This window comes from Mesocricetus auratus, unplaced genomic scaffold (genome assembly GCF_017639785.1).
Source record: "Mesocricetus auratus isolate SY011 unplaced genomic scaffold, BCM_Maur_2.0 Super-Scaffold_100025, whole genome shotgun sequence".
NCBI lineage: Eukaryota > Metazoa > Chordata > Mammalia > Rodentia > Cricetidae > Mesocricetus > Mesocricetus auratus.
In genome coordinates this window covers 25,418,714-25,434,509 of record NW_024429206.1, presented here as the reverse complement: position 1 = coordinate 25,434,509, position 15,796 = coordinate 25,418,714, and the positions used below count along the sequence as shown (strand labels likewise).

The following is a 15,796-nucleotide window of genomic DNA, read 5'->3' as shown; positions in this document are numbered from 1 at the left end:
ACAGAAAAAAAGAAAATGCATAATTTGCTGAGAGGGTGGCGCACGCCTTTAATCCCAGTACGAGGGATGCAGAGCCAGGTGGATCTCTGTGAGTTTAAGGCCACCCTGGTCTACAGAGCGAGTTCCAGGACAGGCTCCAGAGCTACAGGGAAACCCTGTCTCAAAAAAACAAGAAAAAAAAAAGTATTTTGAGAGCTGATGGTTTGCAGAAGTTTTTATCCTTGGTGCCCTGGTTTGAAATGTGGGACACTGGGCTGGACTGTCGTGTGGTTAGGGGTAGGCTGACAGGGCCTGAAGGGGTTGGGAGGGTTGGGAGGGCTGGCAAGATGACTCAGGGGAAAGAAAGGTACTTGCCACCAGCCTGATGACCTGAGTTGTATTTCCAGAACCCACATGATGGAGGGAAATAACTTACTGCTCAGGTTGACCTTTGACCTTCACACTTGGGTGCTCGGGCGCACACACAAAATCAATTTTTTTTAAAAATCAGGCTACTGCTGGCTTTGGATATGTCTCTGGTATATTTTAAAGTCTCCATCTTTAAATGCGGATTTCCCAGGTAAAGCTACTGTAAATCCTTACTGGGGAATCCGCATTTAAAGATGGAGATTTTAAACTATGCTCTACCCTGATCCACATTCCCAGCCCCTGAAGAATGCCCACAGCATGTTAGGACACCCAAAAACTTGTAGATATGAATGGATACTGTTCTGGTTTCATAGCCCAGAAAGGACAAGGGTGTATCTTAGATGCGTAAAACTGGCTGAGCGTAGGGATGCATGCCTGGAATCCTAGTTTGGAGGTTCTAGAAGAGAATGGGAAGTTTACTACCAACCAGGGCTACACAATGAATCCAAGGCCCACCCAGTTGACATAGTGAATCCCTATCTCAGGGGGGTAAAAAACAAAGTGAACTTAAAAAGTGCGCGCGCGCGCGCGCACACACACACACACACACAAGTAATGACCTTTTTATTTCATTAATTTATGTGTTTGTTTGTTTGTTTGGCGTGTTTGTGTGTGTGCGTGCGCGTGCACGTGCTTGTGCTCATATACACTTGTAAATTTGTAAGAGTCCTTTCTCTCCTTCCATCTTATAGTCCCAAAGACAAAAAACTTAACTCATCAGGTTTGGCAGCACCTGGCTCTACCTAATTCTCTCTCCAGCCAAGCCTGGTTATTTGAGACTGGACGAGAGAAATAGCATCACTCCGATTACCCCAAGGGTGACTGCAATTTTCTGTCCCAGGATTAGAAAGGCTTGGTGCCATAGGGTGTGCCTACAGGAAGCAGGCAGGGTGGACCAAATCCCAAGAGAAGGAGAGTCTGTAGCTTAGAAACATATCAGTTACAGGGAGAGAGTGCAGCTCTATTGGCTGAGGACTTGCCTAGCATGTGTGAAAGCCTGCACTCCCTCTCCAGCACCGCATAAGAGGTCGGTATGGCCCACACTTGCAGTCTCAGCCCTAGGGAGGTGGAGGCAGGAGAACCAAGTGGAATCTTCCTCAATTTGGCTTTTTCTGGTTTTTATTCCTAGTAGAACTGAGATCAGGGGTTTTGGAGTAGAAGTCAAGAGCTATTTCCCTCCCCTGTCGAATTTTACCCTTTCTAGATTGTTTTTTGAAACAAGGTCTCCATATGTAGTCCTGGCTGACCTTCAGCTCTCCATCCGCCTGGCTCACGTTCATCACTTTCAGCAATCATAGTTTATACACGAGCTTCGTGATTGTATCACTCGTTCCAGAACAAGTGAAAGCAAGCTTGCTGGCACACAGAAGCAGGAGGACCGTCATAAGTTCAAGGCCGGCGTGGGCTGTGCAGTGTGTTCCAGGACAGTCGGGGCTACAGTGTGAGACCCTGTCTCAACTAAACAAAGAGAAAGCACAGCGCGGTGGCAGGGTTTGCTGTTCCGGGCACTCGAGAGTCTGAGGCTGGAGGATTGCTGGAGTCCAGGAGTTCAAGGCCAGCCTGGGGAACATAGCCAGCATCCTGCCGTTCCTGTGGGATTCCCTTAGTCCCCAAACCTCAGGGGTGCCGGAGTGGGCTGGCCGGCCCCTGCCTCAGCCCCAGTGTGGCTTGCCTGACCCCGGTCTCCATGTGCTCAGGCGCTCCTTCCGATTTCCTCCAGGTCTTCCAGCGGACACCCTGCAGGGCCACCGAGACCGCTTTATGGAGCAGTTCACGAAGTAAGTGGCTCTAGAGAAGGGAATGAGGTCCGATCAGAGCGTTCTCTGAGAGCTGGGGTAAAATGCCTGCTGCATAAGCGCGATCGCCTGAGTCTGGGTCCCCGCACTCAGGTAAAGCAACCAGGCAGGGCAGAGGGCACACGCGCGCATGCGCACGAGTCCCTGGCCCGCGTATGAAGAGCAGAGAACAGTTTGCAGGAGTCAGTTCTCTCCTTCCACTAGGTGTGAGACTCAGGATTTAATTCAGGTCTCAGGCTTACTGACAGATTCCTCTACCCACTCTCGTCCTTCTTTAGTCTGAATGAAACCCCTATCCTATAAGTAGATCACATTGTTTTCATCCATCTGTCGATGCACACGGGTTTTGGCTAATGTGAATGGCACCATGGCGAACCTGGGTGTGCCGGTATCTCTGGGGTGTGCTGAATTAGATTCCTTCAGGTAGATGCCAAGCCATGTCACAGACAGACCATACGGCATTTCTAGTCTTTTCAGGGGACAGTCATACTGAGTTCTACCTTGGCTGTACCATTTTACCCACCAATCGAGGAGTAGAATTCTTCTCTCCACATGTTCTCACCCCCATTGTTTCTTCCTTCCTTCCTTTCTTTTTTTTTTTTTTTTTGTGGTTTTTCGAGGCAGGGTTTCTCTGTGGTTTTGGAGACTGTCCTGGAACTCGCTCTGTAGACCAGCCTGGCCTCGAACTCAACAGAGACCCGCCTGCCTCTGCCTCCCGAGTGCTGGGATTAAAGGCGTGCGCCACCAACGCCCGGCTTTCAGTGTTGGTTTTCTTGATGATAGCACCTCACACTTCAGAGAGAAAAACTCTCAATGTAGTTTGAATTTGCATTTTTTGCTATTGAGCCATGTATATGTATACATACACATATATACATACATGTGCATGTGTGTATGTATCATATCGGTGTCTTAGTTTCATGTCTGTTGGGATAAAATACCCTGATGTGAAACAGCCTCAGGATAAGGGGTTACTTGCTGTAGAGTCCCAGGTTCCAGGGTCTGTTTCAGGGGAGTCAAGGCGGGAACTTGAGGCGTCTAGCCACATCTCATCGGAGAGCGGAGCCAGAGTGAATGCGGGCATGCTTGTTGCTCAGACAGCTTTCCCTGGCCTTGTGCAACTCAAGGCCCAAAACAGGGAATGGTACCGCCCACGGGGGGCTAGGTCACCCCACATCAGTTAGCAATCGAGACAGTCCCCCGCGGGCCAGCTGGATCGAGACAGTCCCTTGTTGAGACTTTTTCCAGGTGATCCCAGTTCAAGCTAACCATCATGGTTTGTCCTGTGAACTGTTCATTTGTGAGGCAGCCATCTTCACGTCGTTTGTTTTCCCCGTTAACATCTTCATCCCTGACCATGGCTTCTAAATCCCCAGCTGGTGCCTCGCCTGCTGGTTTCCTAGGGAGCAGCCGAAGGACAAACACAGGGTTGAACTAACCCCCTAGTTTTCTCGATCCTCTGGGGAAGCCTGGTCCACCTTCTATGATGAATGACTTACCAAATCCTAGGAGACGGGCACTGGGGCTGGATTGCTGGAATGTGAAATTCCAGTAGCTTGCAAAAGCACTAACATCTATTACTGTTGGCACCAACCCAGAGAGACGGGGGCGTGCGGTCAGCTCATTTTATTTCCTTCCATTTTTTTCCCCTAGCTCATGAAAAACGTCTCCTATGAGTAGCTGCTTCATTTTCTCTCCCACACAGAGGCGAATTTTCCTGGAAGCCTCACTGTCCTGGAGTTCAGGGAAAGCTGTAGGAACGTCACAGGGGCACTTTAACCTTGGGGTCTTGTGGGCTGTGTTGAGACCCTGGGGAGGGGGTCAGTTGGTGGGGCTGAGCAAGAAGTTCTGTGCTGCAACCAAAGGTTGCTGGGACCTCAGCTTCTCCTTTATGCTGGCTTTCTTGGTCTTTGGTGTCCCCACTCAGGTGAGAGGCTTGACGAGGAGGGAGATGCTGTCTGGGGCTTGGTGTTTGGTTCAGGGCCACAATGCTTGTGTAACATGCATGAGGCCATGGCTTCCAAGCCCCAAGCACTGCGGAATAGACTAGAAGAAAGGAGTGGGAAGAATGAAGGGTAAAGTAGAATAGAATAGAATAATAGAATTCTCCTTTTCCAGTTGTAACAGAATCCATGAAACAAAGCAGCGTAAGGGAATTTGAGGATACAGTCCAGCATGGCGTGAAAGTAACGGTGGAGTAATGTGCTCATCCAAGCTAACTATTCCTAGGAAGAGAAATCTGCCAACAGTTGTCTGTAGTCCACAACCATGAAGAAATGAGTTTGGGAGACTGGGCAGTTTTCTAGTTTTGTCATTGTTGTGACAGAATGAATAACAATGTCACTTAAGGAAGGAATGCCTCACCGAGGCTCACAGTCTGAGGGTACAGCCCATCGCAGTGGGGAAGGCGTGGCGGCAGGAGCATGGGGGCAGGCGGCCAGTTGCACTGCCTCCACCGTCAGGAAACGTTTATTCACTTTGTAGGGCTGTGCCACAGTGTGCGTGTGTAGATCAGAGGACAACTTGAAGGCACAAGTTCTGTCCCTCCACCCTGTGGGCCCCAGAGACTGAACCTGGGTCATCCAGGTTGGCAGTAAATGCCTTGACCCACTGAGCCTTCTAGAAGGGCCCATGTTCTCCCTCTTCAGCCCAGAGGGATGGTGCTATCCAAATTCATAGGGGGAAGGGGGTTCTCCTGATCTCACTTAAAGCTCCGTGGAAACAGGGAAACAGCCTCACAGACAACACCCAGAAGCGTGTCCCCGTGGTGATTCTAGGTCCCATTGAATTGTCATCAAGACTGACCATGTCTGAGACTGTCCAGTCTTCATCAGCATCTGCAGTGTTAATTACTCTTTTCTCATCACTGGTGACTGAAAACTCACTGTAAAAGACCTCAGTCTGGCACAGCAGTGGTGGCGCACGCCTTTAATCCCAGCGCTCTGGAGGCAGAGGCAGGCGGATCTCTGAGCTCAAGGCCAGCCTGGTCTACAGAGCGAGTTCCAGGGCAGCTAGGGCTACACAGAGAAACCCTGGGTCGAAAAACAAAAAGACGTCAGTCTGTAATATCATTTTAAGAATTTAATTTGTGTGTGTATGAGAGAGAGACAGAGACCGGGGGGGGGGGGTGCCAAGGTGGCATGAGTGTGGAGATCAGGGGCAGCTTCATGGAGTCGGTTCTCTCTTTCCACCTCCGTGTGGCTTCCAGGAACCAAAGTCAAGTCGCCAGGCTTGCTTCTTTATTAAGATGACTAACCCACTGAGCCATCTCCCTGGCCCTATAGTGTCAGACCTGAGCCCTGGCTCTTTGGAGGGCTTGTGCCTATAAGGTGGGCAGAGGGTGGAAATGCTGGGGAGGTGTCCCGTGCACTCCTGGGCCTGGCAGCCGCCCACACCCAGCACCTCTGAGATGCTCGTGCACTCCCAGGTTGAAAGATCTGTTCCAGCGCTCCAGCAACCTACAGTACTTCAAGCGGCTCATTCAGATCCCCCAGCTGCCTGAGGTGAGTGCATCTGTTGGGCTCTGCACAGCCCCAGGGCCTGGCATGTGAGCATCCTGTAAAGCTGTGTCTTGCTCCTCCAGAATCCACCCAACTTCCTCCGAGCCTCAGCCCTGTCAGAGCACGTCAGCCCTGTGGTGGTGATCCCAGCGGAGGTGGCATCACCAGACAGCGAGCCTGTCCTGGAGAAGGATGACCTCATGGACATGGGTGCCTCCCAGCAGGTACGGGACCCTTGGGACAGGAACTTGGCCCATCCAGTTGCCCCCAGAACAGACAGTAGGAGAGGCTCCTGGCTTGGATGGGTGTATCTGCTCAGACGAGGTCTGCTCAGCTTTAATGTTTAGACACGGCGTCTTCACTGTGTTGCCCACGCTGTTCTCGAATCCCTGGGCTCTCGACATCCTCTTGCCTCTGCATCGAAGATGCGTGCAACTGCACTCGTTTGCCAGAGTGCTAGCTGGGCCCTCTTTCTCGTAAGGAGTGGGAGATAAGGCTGAGCCCCCTGCACCCCTGCACTTGGGCTCCTGGAGTGACCTTGGATAGGTCTCAGCCAAATCAAGGACACAGAGTTTGTCGGCACCGCGTGTGGTGGCGGCACAAACCTGTAATCACAGTACTTGGGGTGTGGAAGCAGGAAAGGAAGGATTCAAGGTCAACTCCAGCCACATAGTGCATCATGAGACCCTGTCCCCAAATGCACAGGGCAGGAGAGTTGGCTCAGCCATTATCAGTGCTTACTGCTTTTGAAAAGGACCTGCTTTGATTCCCAGCACCTATGGGGTGGCTCACCACCGTCTTTAACTCCAGTCCTGAAGGAGTCCACACCCTCTGCTGACCTGTGTGAGCACCAGGCACGCACACAATGCACAGACATACATGCAGGCTAGAAAGTGTTGTTTAAGCACTCAGACAGACAGACAGGAAGGAAGGAGCCAGGCACAGCAGCGCACACTTTAATTCCAGTACTCGGGGTAGAAGCAGGGGGATATTTCTAAGAGATTGGGGCTAGCCTGGTCTGTATGAGTGAGCTCCAGGCCAGCCATAGCTACATAGTATGCCCCGCCTAAAAAATAATAAAATAGTGAACCGCACGAGAGCCCACCCACCCTGCGCCCACACCCAGACGATTTTCTCTGCTCTCCCCGCACCCTTCCAGTCTCTGCAGAGCTCGTTTGACAACAAGTTTGATGACATCTTCGGCAGCTCGTGGAGCAGCGACCCCTTCAATTTCAACAATCAAAACGGTGTGAATAAGGATGAGAAGTGAGTCCGTGCTGGTTGGGAGCTCATGGCTTAGAAGGGAGATTGAATTCTGCCTGTGTGTGTGTGTGTGTGCGAGTGCGTGCGTGCGAGTGCGTGGGTGTTTGTGTGTGTGTGTGTTTATGCCAGAAGTCAACCTCTAGTGTCATTCCATAGTTGCCCTACACTTCCTTTGTTTGGTATCTGATTGTATATGTGATTGTTTATGTGTGTGTGTTTAAGTGTGGGGCAGTAGACATATGTATGTGTATATATATATATATATATATATATATATATATATATATATATATACACACACACACATGGGTGTGCTAGTACACTTGCCTATGTATGCCTGTATAGTGGCTAGAAATCTGTGTTGGGTATCTTTCCTACTGCTCGACGCCAGTGTGTGTTTTGTGTGTGTGTGTGTGTGTGGCCATGGAGGCCAAAAATAGGTATTCAGTCTCCTAGAGCTATGATTAACAGACAGCTCTGTTGCCCAGTGTAGGTCCTGGGAAACGGACTTGGGTCCTCTGAAAGAGCCAGTGCTCTTAACTGCTGAGCCATATCTTTGGCAAAGCACTTCTTTAAGAAAAAGATTTTGTGTTGTTATATTTGTTTTGTGTGATTGCGTGTGTTGTGGGTCCAGGGGTGGGGGTGGTGCCAGGGCTGCACTTGTGGGAGTCTGAGAGCTTCATGGAGTCGTTTCTCTCCCTCCACAAACTCAGGTTGTGGTCTTGGGAGCGCTCACCGTCACCTGCAGAACCACCTCAGCCACATTAAGGCCCCTTAGTGTCTGGGCTGTTAAGAAAGGGCCGCAGGTATAGCTCAGCGGTGGAGCCCTCTCTCAGCGTGCCTATGACCTGAGATTTAGTCTCCAGCTATGAAAGGGGGCAGGGCTAGAGAAATGGCCCGGTGGCTGAAGGAGGGCCCTTGCTACTTAAAGTTCATTTCCCAGCACCCATGCTAAGTGGCTCATTACCTGTCTGTAGCTACCGGGGATCCAACACCCTCTTCCAGCCTCCACACACGTGTGTATACTAACAGGCAGAGACACACGTAACCACTCCTCAAATAGGACCCCCACCTCCGTATCCCAGATCAGTCACTGTGAACCTGTGGGCATCAGGGTGAGACATCTAATGTTTAGGGTACAGTCACCCTACGTATCAAAGGTGATTGGCTCCAGAATCACCTCCACAGGCACAGAGTCCAGCCGCTGTGCCAGACTCCACTGTAAGGCTGGATACTATTTTCATCGAACCCACATTCCTCCTTTCTGTGCCCTTTAAATCACCTCTACATGACTCCTAGAGCCTAATATAATATAATCACTGCTGCGACGTTCATTTCTGTGGGTTTTTTTGTTTCTCTTTATACACCTGTAAGTGTTGTTCTGGGAGAGAATGACCGCTCTGCTCTGTGGTATTAGTGTGTAAGTCAGGACGGCTCCTTCGACCGTATCGGTCCCGGGACCTAGCAAAGGTTGCCAGGCCTGATGGCAAGCGTCTTTACCATTTGTGCCATCGCACCAGACCGTTATTCTATATTGTTTAGGCAATAATGGCAAGAACAAAGTCTATACATAGTCAGTCTAGATGCATTTTTTTTTCCTCCACAAATGTTTTCCATCCCCAGTGAGTTGAATGCATAGATAAAAAACCCACAGTTGAGAAAAGTTGACTGTAAAATTTATCCTGCTAAAAGTGATTATTATCCGTGGGGCTAGAGATGTGGTTTCACTTGTAGAGCCCCTGCCTAGCCTACAGAGGTAACCCGGTACCATGTAAACCAGGTACAGTCGTAATGTCTGTAATTCTAGCACACCAGGGGAGGGGAGGGGAGGAGGAAGACCAAATCACCCTCCATTGGGTGTCTGCTAACAAAAATAAAGTTGTTTTTCTTTGTTTTTATTTTGTTTGTTTGTTTGTTTTTTGTTTTTCGAGATAGGGTTTCTCTGTATTGTTTTGGAGGCTATCCTAGAACTCACTCTGTAGACCAGGCTGGCCTCGAACTCACAGAGATCCGCCTGCCTCTGCCTCCCGAGTGCTGGGATTAAAGGCGTGCACCACCAACGCCCGGCTTCTTTGTTTGTTTAAGACAGTGGCCCTAAAGTAATACCAGCTTCCCCCTCCTTTGCCAGTCTGTCAACCTACCTGGAGGACCGGGACCGGGTGGGGCATAGTGACACCAAGCCCATTCCTTCCTTCACAGGGACCACTTGATTGAGCGCCTGTACAGGGAGATCAGTGGGCTGACAGGACAGCTGGACAGCATGAAGATTGAGGTGCGTGCTCAGATCCACCCGCACTCGGGCCTCACCGGCATGGGGCGTTTGTCATTACCCATGCCTCGTGATATTACTTGGACCCCATCCTAAGACGGCCAGTTAGTAGGCACAACAAAGCCAGTGGACTTGGCCATCTCAAGGTCTCCACTAGAATTCATTGTCGTGACTTGTGACTTTAGGAAGGCCGTTAAGCTGGGTACCAGCATCCCTGCGAGCCCTGATTAGGGCTCGGCTGTCAGACGGTAATAAGGAAGACCAGTTTTTCTCATAAGGTCCTTGAGAAAGCTTGACTTAGGAGCTGGGGCCATAGCTCTGTGATAGATAACTTGTCTAAATCCATCAGTGCGGGGCTTGGAGTGTGATAGAGCGTCTGCCTAGAATTCCTCGGTAAGGAGTGGATGGTATGCCTCAGCCATAGAGGGCCTGCTTAAAATTCACCAGTGGTGGCCTAGAAGTGTGGCTCAGTTTTAGAGAGCTGGGCTAAAATGCCCCGGGGAGGGACTGGAGGCATGGTTCATTGGTGGAGGTCTTGCCTGGAGTGCCTCGAGGACTGGGGATGGGGTGGGGATGTGGCTGAGCAGTAGAGCACCTGCCTAGAATCCCCCAGTGAGGGGCTGGAGTATGGCTCAGTGGTAGAGCCCCTGCCTAGAGTCCCCCAGTGAGGGGGTGGGGTGTGGCTCAGCAGTGCAGCTACTGGCCTAACATGAATAAGACCCCATAGGCTCCCTACTCAAGAGCACCAAAACAAACAACAAAAAAATGTTTTCTGTCTGATTGGCTGGATCTGTGGGTCAGGAAATTTGAAGATACAGAGATCACCCATAATGGGTGAGTGCCATTCCTGTCCTGCCTGGTGCCCCATGGGGCAGCCTCACAGTGGCCTTCACCTGGAGTGTCCCTCGTAGAGCCAGCGGGACGTGCTGCAGCTGAAGGGTCGTGTGAGCGAGTTGGAGGCAGAGCTGGCGGAGCAGCAGCACCTGGGACGGCAGGCCACGGATGACTGCGAGTTCCTGCGCACAGAGCTGGATGAGCTGAAGAGGCAGCGAGAGGACACGGAGAAGGCGCAGCGCAGCCTGACGGAGATAGAACGTGAGAGCGTGAGGGGCTGGGCCTGACCGAGGGGGCGGCGGGAGCAAGGCAGGTCGCTGCGACTTCCCACGAGGGAAAGCCCTAGGTGCTGGACGGGTTTGGTGGCACAGTGCCTCTCCCGGGAGGGGCAGCTTCTACGAGAGCCACAGCGTGAAGACCTGAGCGGGAGAGTAGACGTGAACCTTGACGCCCCGCTGACAGGGCTGCTGTCGCTCTTGGTCAGGGGTTCTGTTGCTGTGAAGAGACACCGTGGCCACGGCAACTCGAGGGAAAACATTTCTAATTGGTGGGACGCGGCCAGGCGCCCACAGACAAGCGGCTGGAGCAGGAGCTGGGAGTTAATGCAGCTTGACTTGCAGGCAACAGGAAGTGGTCTACCTCACAGGGAGTAGCTTGAGCACAGGAGACCTCAAAGCCCGCTTCAATAGTGACACACTTCCTCCAACAAGGCCACACCCCCTGATAGTGCCACTCCCTTTGGGGACCATTTTCTTACCACACTGTGTTTGTAGGCATCGGTTTGCAGAAGAATTTGAATCAGGGGAATGTTTATTTAAAGAAGACAACCTTTATGTCCTGGTGTAGTACAGGTGCTTACCTGTAATTTCAGAACTCGGGAGACTAAGGCAGGAGGGTGACCATAATGCTAGCTTGGTTTGTGTAGCAAGGCTTTGTCTCCCAAAAAACCTAAATTAGTTAGACAACTTCTAGCTGAGTGAGGTGGTTCACACCTGTAGTTCCAGTACCAGGAGATGGAAGCAGGAGGATCAGAGGTTCAAACTCGTGTTGGCAACATAGCCAGTTTGAGGCCAGCCTGGCTACCATGTCTATTTTTTTAAAGCACTTGGGAGGCAGAGGCAGTGGATCTCTCAGTTCGAGGCCAGCCTGGTCTACAGAGGGAGTTTCAGGACAGCCCGAGCTGTTACACAGAGAAACCCTGTCTCAGAAAATGGAAGTTAGCTGGGTGTTGGTGGTGCACGACTTTAATCCCAGCATTCAGGAGGCAGAGGCAGGCGGATCTCTGTGAGTTTGAGGCCAGCCTGGTCTACAGAGTGAGTTCCAGGACAGCCTCCACAGAGAAACCCTGTCTCGGGGAAAAAAGAAAAGAAAAAGAAAATGAAAGTTAAAAACATTCAGGGCCCCAGCTTGTTGGAGGGAGGATGGGGGGATCCCAGCCAGGGCAGAGGCCTCACCTTGGTCTTTCCCAATGCAGGAAAGGCCCAGGCCAACGAACAGCGGTACAGCAAGCTGAAAGAGAAGTATAGCGAGCTGGTTCAGAACCACGCTGACCTGCTGCGGAAGGTAGGGACTCTGACCCCTCTAGTTCTCCCGCATACCCCACACCACAGGAGAAACAGTGTAGACCTCCTGTTTATTCTTCCTGTGTGCGTGTGTGCACGCACGTCTGTGTGTGTGCGCGTGTGCGTGCTTGTGTGTCTGTGTTTGTGTATATGTGCATGTGCGTGTAGTTGCTTGAGGAGGCCAGAAGAGGGCATCAGATCCTCTGAAGCTGAGATCACACCCAGCGTGGGTGCTGGGAAGCAAGCTTGGGTCCTTTGAAAGAGCAGCATGTGCTCTTCACCCCTCAGCCCTCCCTCCAGCTCTCACACCTTAACCCCAGCCTGTTAAGTCTTCTTGAGCTCTGTCTTGTGTGCCGGTCACAGTTAGAATCACGCCTCATTTGAGCTGGGCATGATGGAACAACACCTGTAATTTCAATCAGGAAGCAGAGACAAGATCCTGCGTGGAGGCACATGGCTTTACGCCCAGCACTCCAGGGCAGCCAGGACTAAACAGGAGGACCCTGTCTCAAAGAGTGATCACACTTGCAATCCCCAAACTTGGGAAGCAGAGGCAGAGGGATTGCTCCGAGTCTGAGGCTACCCTGGTGCTGTGTAGTGATTCCCAGGCCACCAGACAGCCACACCCTTACCCCATCTGTGTATTTTTGTAAATACCCAAAGTCTGACACCCGAAGGTCATGGCTCCATTCCGGCTTCCCTCTGGGTAGGAGAAACCTTCTTCTGTGTCCGTCTCCTTGACACTCACTGTCTGATAGAAGTCATTGGAAGGAAGATGGGGAGTTGAGCCTGAGAGATGTGATCTCAGGACACTCTTCTCCCCTTTCAGAATGCGGAGGTCACCAAACAGGTGTCCGTGGCCAGGCAAGCCCAGGTGGATTTGGAAAGAGAGAAGAAAGAACTAGAAGATTCCTTTGCACGTGTAAGTGACCAGGCCCAGCGGAAGGTGAGCAGGAGACGCAGGAGGGAGGTGTCCACTGGGAGTGGGCTTTTACTGTTCGTGTTATCGGTGCATAGATACGTATGTGTGTGTGTGCGCGCGCGTGTGTGTATGTGTGTGTGTGCGCGTGTGTGCGTGTGGAGGGGCATGTACGTGTACACATAACAGCGTGCGTGTTGAAGTCAGAGGACAGCCTGTGGCTTTAGGGTCTCTTCTTGCACCTTGTGGGTCTCAGGGTTTGAACTCGGATCGTTAGATCAGCAGCAAGCACCTTCAGCCGCTCAGTCATCCCCTGCGCTTTGAGGCAGGCATGGATCAGAGAGCCTCATCGCATGCTCCATGTTAGTCATCAGTTCTCACTAATGGCTGGCAAACTAACCTTCCTTACTGTTGGAAAAGAAAAGCTGCTGGCAAGGTCTGGGCTGTCACCTTCCTTCCAGCCTGCCCGTCACACCCACACGTGTAACTTAGACCCAGTGGAGTGCAGAGTACAGTCTCAATCAATACCTTGGGAAGTGTATATACATGTATGTATGTATGTATGTATGTATGTATGTACGTATGTGTTCCTGGTTTGCCTCCGTCTCAGACTCAAGAGCAGCAGGATGTTCTGGAGAACCTGAAGCATGAACTAGCCAGCAGCAGGCAAGAGCTGCAGGTCCTCCACAGCAGCCTGGAAACCTCTGCCCAGGTGAGCCACTCCCTGTCCCCCTCCCTCTGCTGCCTCAGCCCCTCCCAGGAGCCCCGTGGCCCCAGTTAATCCACACTTAACGCTGCGAGGCAGTATTAGGCACGTGGACAAGCCAATCACCTCCTGCCCTTTGGAGCCACTGGGTCTGGAGGCCCAGGGAGGGGCTGTTTAATTCCCTCAGTTTCCCCGTTTCCACATGGTGACCTCTGCAGTCTGAAGCCAAGTGGCTGACACGGATCGCCGAGCTGGAGAAGGAGCAGGGCAGCCTGGTGACTGCTGCAGCTCAGAGAGAGACAGAGTTCTCAGCCCTCAGAGAGCAGCTGGAAAGTACCCGGATCGAACTGGCCCGTGCCCAGGCAAGTAACAGACACCCACTGGGCCGCCGTGGACGCCAGAGACAGGTGTGCCGCGGAGGGGAAGGGTTCAAGGCCATCCGGCCTGGTGGCCAGGGTGTTCCCTGGACACAGTTCCTAAGGCCAAGTGCCTCTTTTGGGATAAGAAGAATGGTGTGTGGGCCAGGGTTGCCCCTCAGTGGGCAGAGCACTTGTCTGACGAGCACTAGGCCCTGGGTTCAGTCTCCAGACCATGTCCGCCGAGTATGCAGACGCACACCTGTAACCAGCTCTCAGGAAGTGGAGGCAGGAGGATCAGGAGGTCGGTTATCCTCAGCTCCTTAATACTGAGTTTGAGGCCAAGCTGAGATACAGGAGGCCCTGCCTAGTAAAATATGGGCTGGAGAGATGGTTCAGAGGCTCAGTGCCAGAGGACCTGTGCTGGGTTCTGGCTATCTCTAGAAATACTCTCAACGGCCGGGCGGTGGTGGCGCACGCCTTTATCCCAGCACTCGGGAGGCAGAGGCAGGCGGATCTCTGTGAGTTCGAGGCCGGGCTGGACCGACAGCCTCCAAAACAATACAGAGAAACCCTGTCTGGTAAAAACCAAAAAAAAAAAAAAGCAGAGAAATAATCTCAACGACACAGCTAGAGGTGTGCTTCTCTTACTCAAGATGACAACATTAGCAATCCTCAGGAAGTCATCTGCGTGCCACCCTGGGGGGATCACCCGGGGGGGTCACTGGTCCGCTGTGCACTCCTGTGAACCAAGGTCTGCACGGAGCTGACCGACGCCCCCATGAGAGGCCAGGCATCCCAGTGTGGTCCCGGGTGGATGCTGCTTGGGGCTCATGGTGTGCCTGGCTGACTCTCACCTCCCTGGCCTTTTTCTAGGAATCCATGTGCCAGCAGGTAAAGGACCAGAGGAAAATACTCTTGGCAGGGTCCAGGAAGGCTGCGGAGCGCGCGATACAGGAGGCGCTGAGCCAGCTTGAAGAGCCTGCTCTCATCAGCTGTGCGGGGTCCACAGGTAGTCTTCCAGATGCCCGCCTGCTGGGCCCAGCCGCCTGGTACTTCCTGTTGGGGCTGAATACCACAGGAAGCATAGCTCGGGGGCCCCCAGCCCAGCTGCATGCCGGAGCCCCTGGGGTGTGCCCGCTCTCCGTCCTAGGCCACTTAAATCAGAAGCTCTGTGGCTTACTGCCTGAGGGGTTGTGACTTCGTAAGCCCGGCAGGTGAGACAGACAGCCTCTGCCTCAGCCAGTGTCCTGTTTGTTACTGTGTCCCTCTGACCGTAGTGCATGACAGAAATGACTTCAGGAAGAAAAGGTTCATTTGGCCACAGTTTCAGAAGGTTCTGGTCCACAGTGAAGAGGAAGGCATGGAAAAGCAGCTCTCTTTGTGGTTGTGAGAACGTGTGGTAGAGTTGTTCGTAATCATGGTGGGCTGTAAGCAGAAAGCAAGACAGGAAATAGGCAGGAAGAGCGATTCCCAAGATCTGCCCCGGGTGACCTGTCCCCACCCCATAGGCAGACAGAGGTATATAGTGAGACTCTGTCTCAATTATAATAATAATAATAATAATAATAATAATAATAATAATAATAATATTGATACCGTGAGCTTTAAGAGACACTTAAGGTTCAAACCTTGGAGTATGCCATGCCCCTATAGTGAGCAGTCCGCTGAGACAATAGTAAAGTGAGAAGCAGTTCTGGAAGGCTGGGGACATGGCTCAGTGGGGGAGTGCTTGCTGTGCTTGCACAAAGCCCTGGGTTCCAATTCTAGTACCATGTGTCTGACGGTGTATGCCCGTGATCCCAACACTTTGGGGAAGGAGGCAGGAAGGCCAGAAGTTCAAGGCCATGCCTGGCTACTTGGTGGCTTCAAGGCCAGCCTGGGTTACCTGAGACGCTGTCTCAAAAGGAAGAAAAGTAAATAGATTGTGTCCATCACATTAGCACCAGCACAGGCAGCAGCTCTCCCTCTAGATAAGGGAAAAGCCCCGGGGGCAGGGACTCTCAGTGGGACACCCGCCCACCCAGCTGCTTGTGTAGAGCAAATTGTGAGAAGGCTTGTTCTGATGGTGCCCTGTCTCCCCTCAGACCACCTGCTCTCCAAAGTCAAGGCTGTTTCCGGCTGCCTTGGGCAACTGGAAAAGAGCCGCAGCCGGTATCTGGCCTGCCCAGAAGGTAAGAGGA

At 52.1% G+C, this 15,796-nt stretch overlaps 1 protein-coding gene across 9 annotated transcripts in view; it reads left to right on the top strand.

The window, feature by feature from the left end:
- The window catches only part of Hip1 (huntingtin interacting protein 1), a 118,402-nt gene that overhangs the window by 86,897 nt on the left and 15,709 nt on the right, over positions 1 to 15,796 (top strand). For 7 of the 9 annotated variants that reach the window (XM_040731224.1, XM_040731222.1, XM_040731221.1 and 4 more), the window contains exons 9-20: positions 2,129 to 2,186; positions 5,632 to 5,707; positions 5,788 to 5,928; positions 6,864 to 6,970; positions 9,167 to 9,239; positions 10,148 to 10,331; positions 11,545 to 11,633; positions 12,462 to 12,578; positions 13,162 to 13,263; positions 13,476 to 13,619; positions 14,490 to 14,625; positions 15,701 to 15,787. In XM_040731224.1, the coding sequence (XP_040587158.1) occupies positions 2,129 to 2,186; positions 5,632 to 5,707; positions 5,788 to 5,928; positions 6,864 to 6,970; positions 9,167 to 9,239; positions 10,148 to 10,331; positions 11,545 to 11,633; positions 12,462 to 12,578; positions 13,162 to 13,263; positions 13,476 to 13,619; positions 14,490 to 14,625; positions 15,701 to 15,787 (1,314 nt within the window). The remainder of the gene's footprint in view (positions 1 to 2,128; positions 2,187 to 5,631; positions 5,708 to 5,787; positions 5,929 to 6,863; positions 6,971 to 9,166; positions 9,240 to 10,147; positions 10,332 to 11,544; positions 11,634 to 12,461; positions 12,579 to 13,161; positions 13,264 to 13,475; positions 13,620 to 14,489; positions 14,626 to 15,700; positions 15,788 to 15,796) is intronic. The other 2 variants (XM_040731229.1, XM_040731223.1) reach the window with 1 other exon arrangement.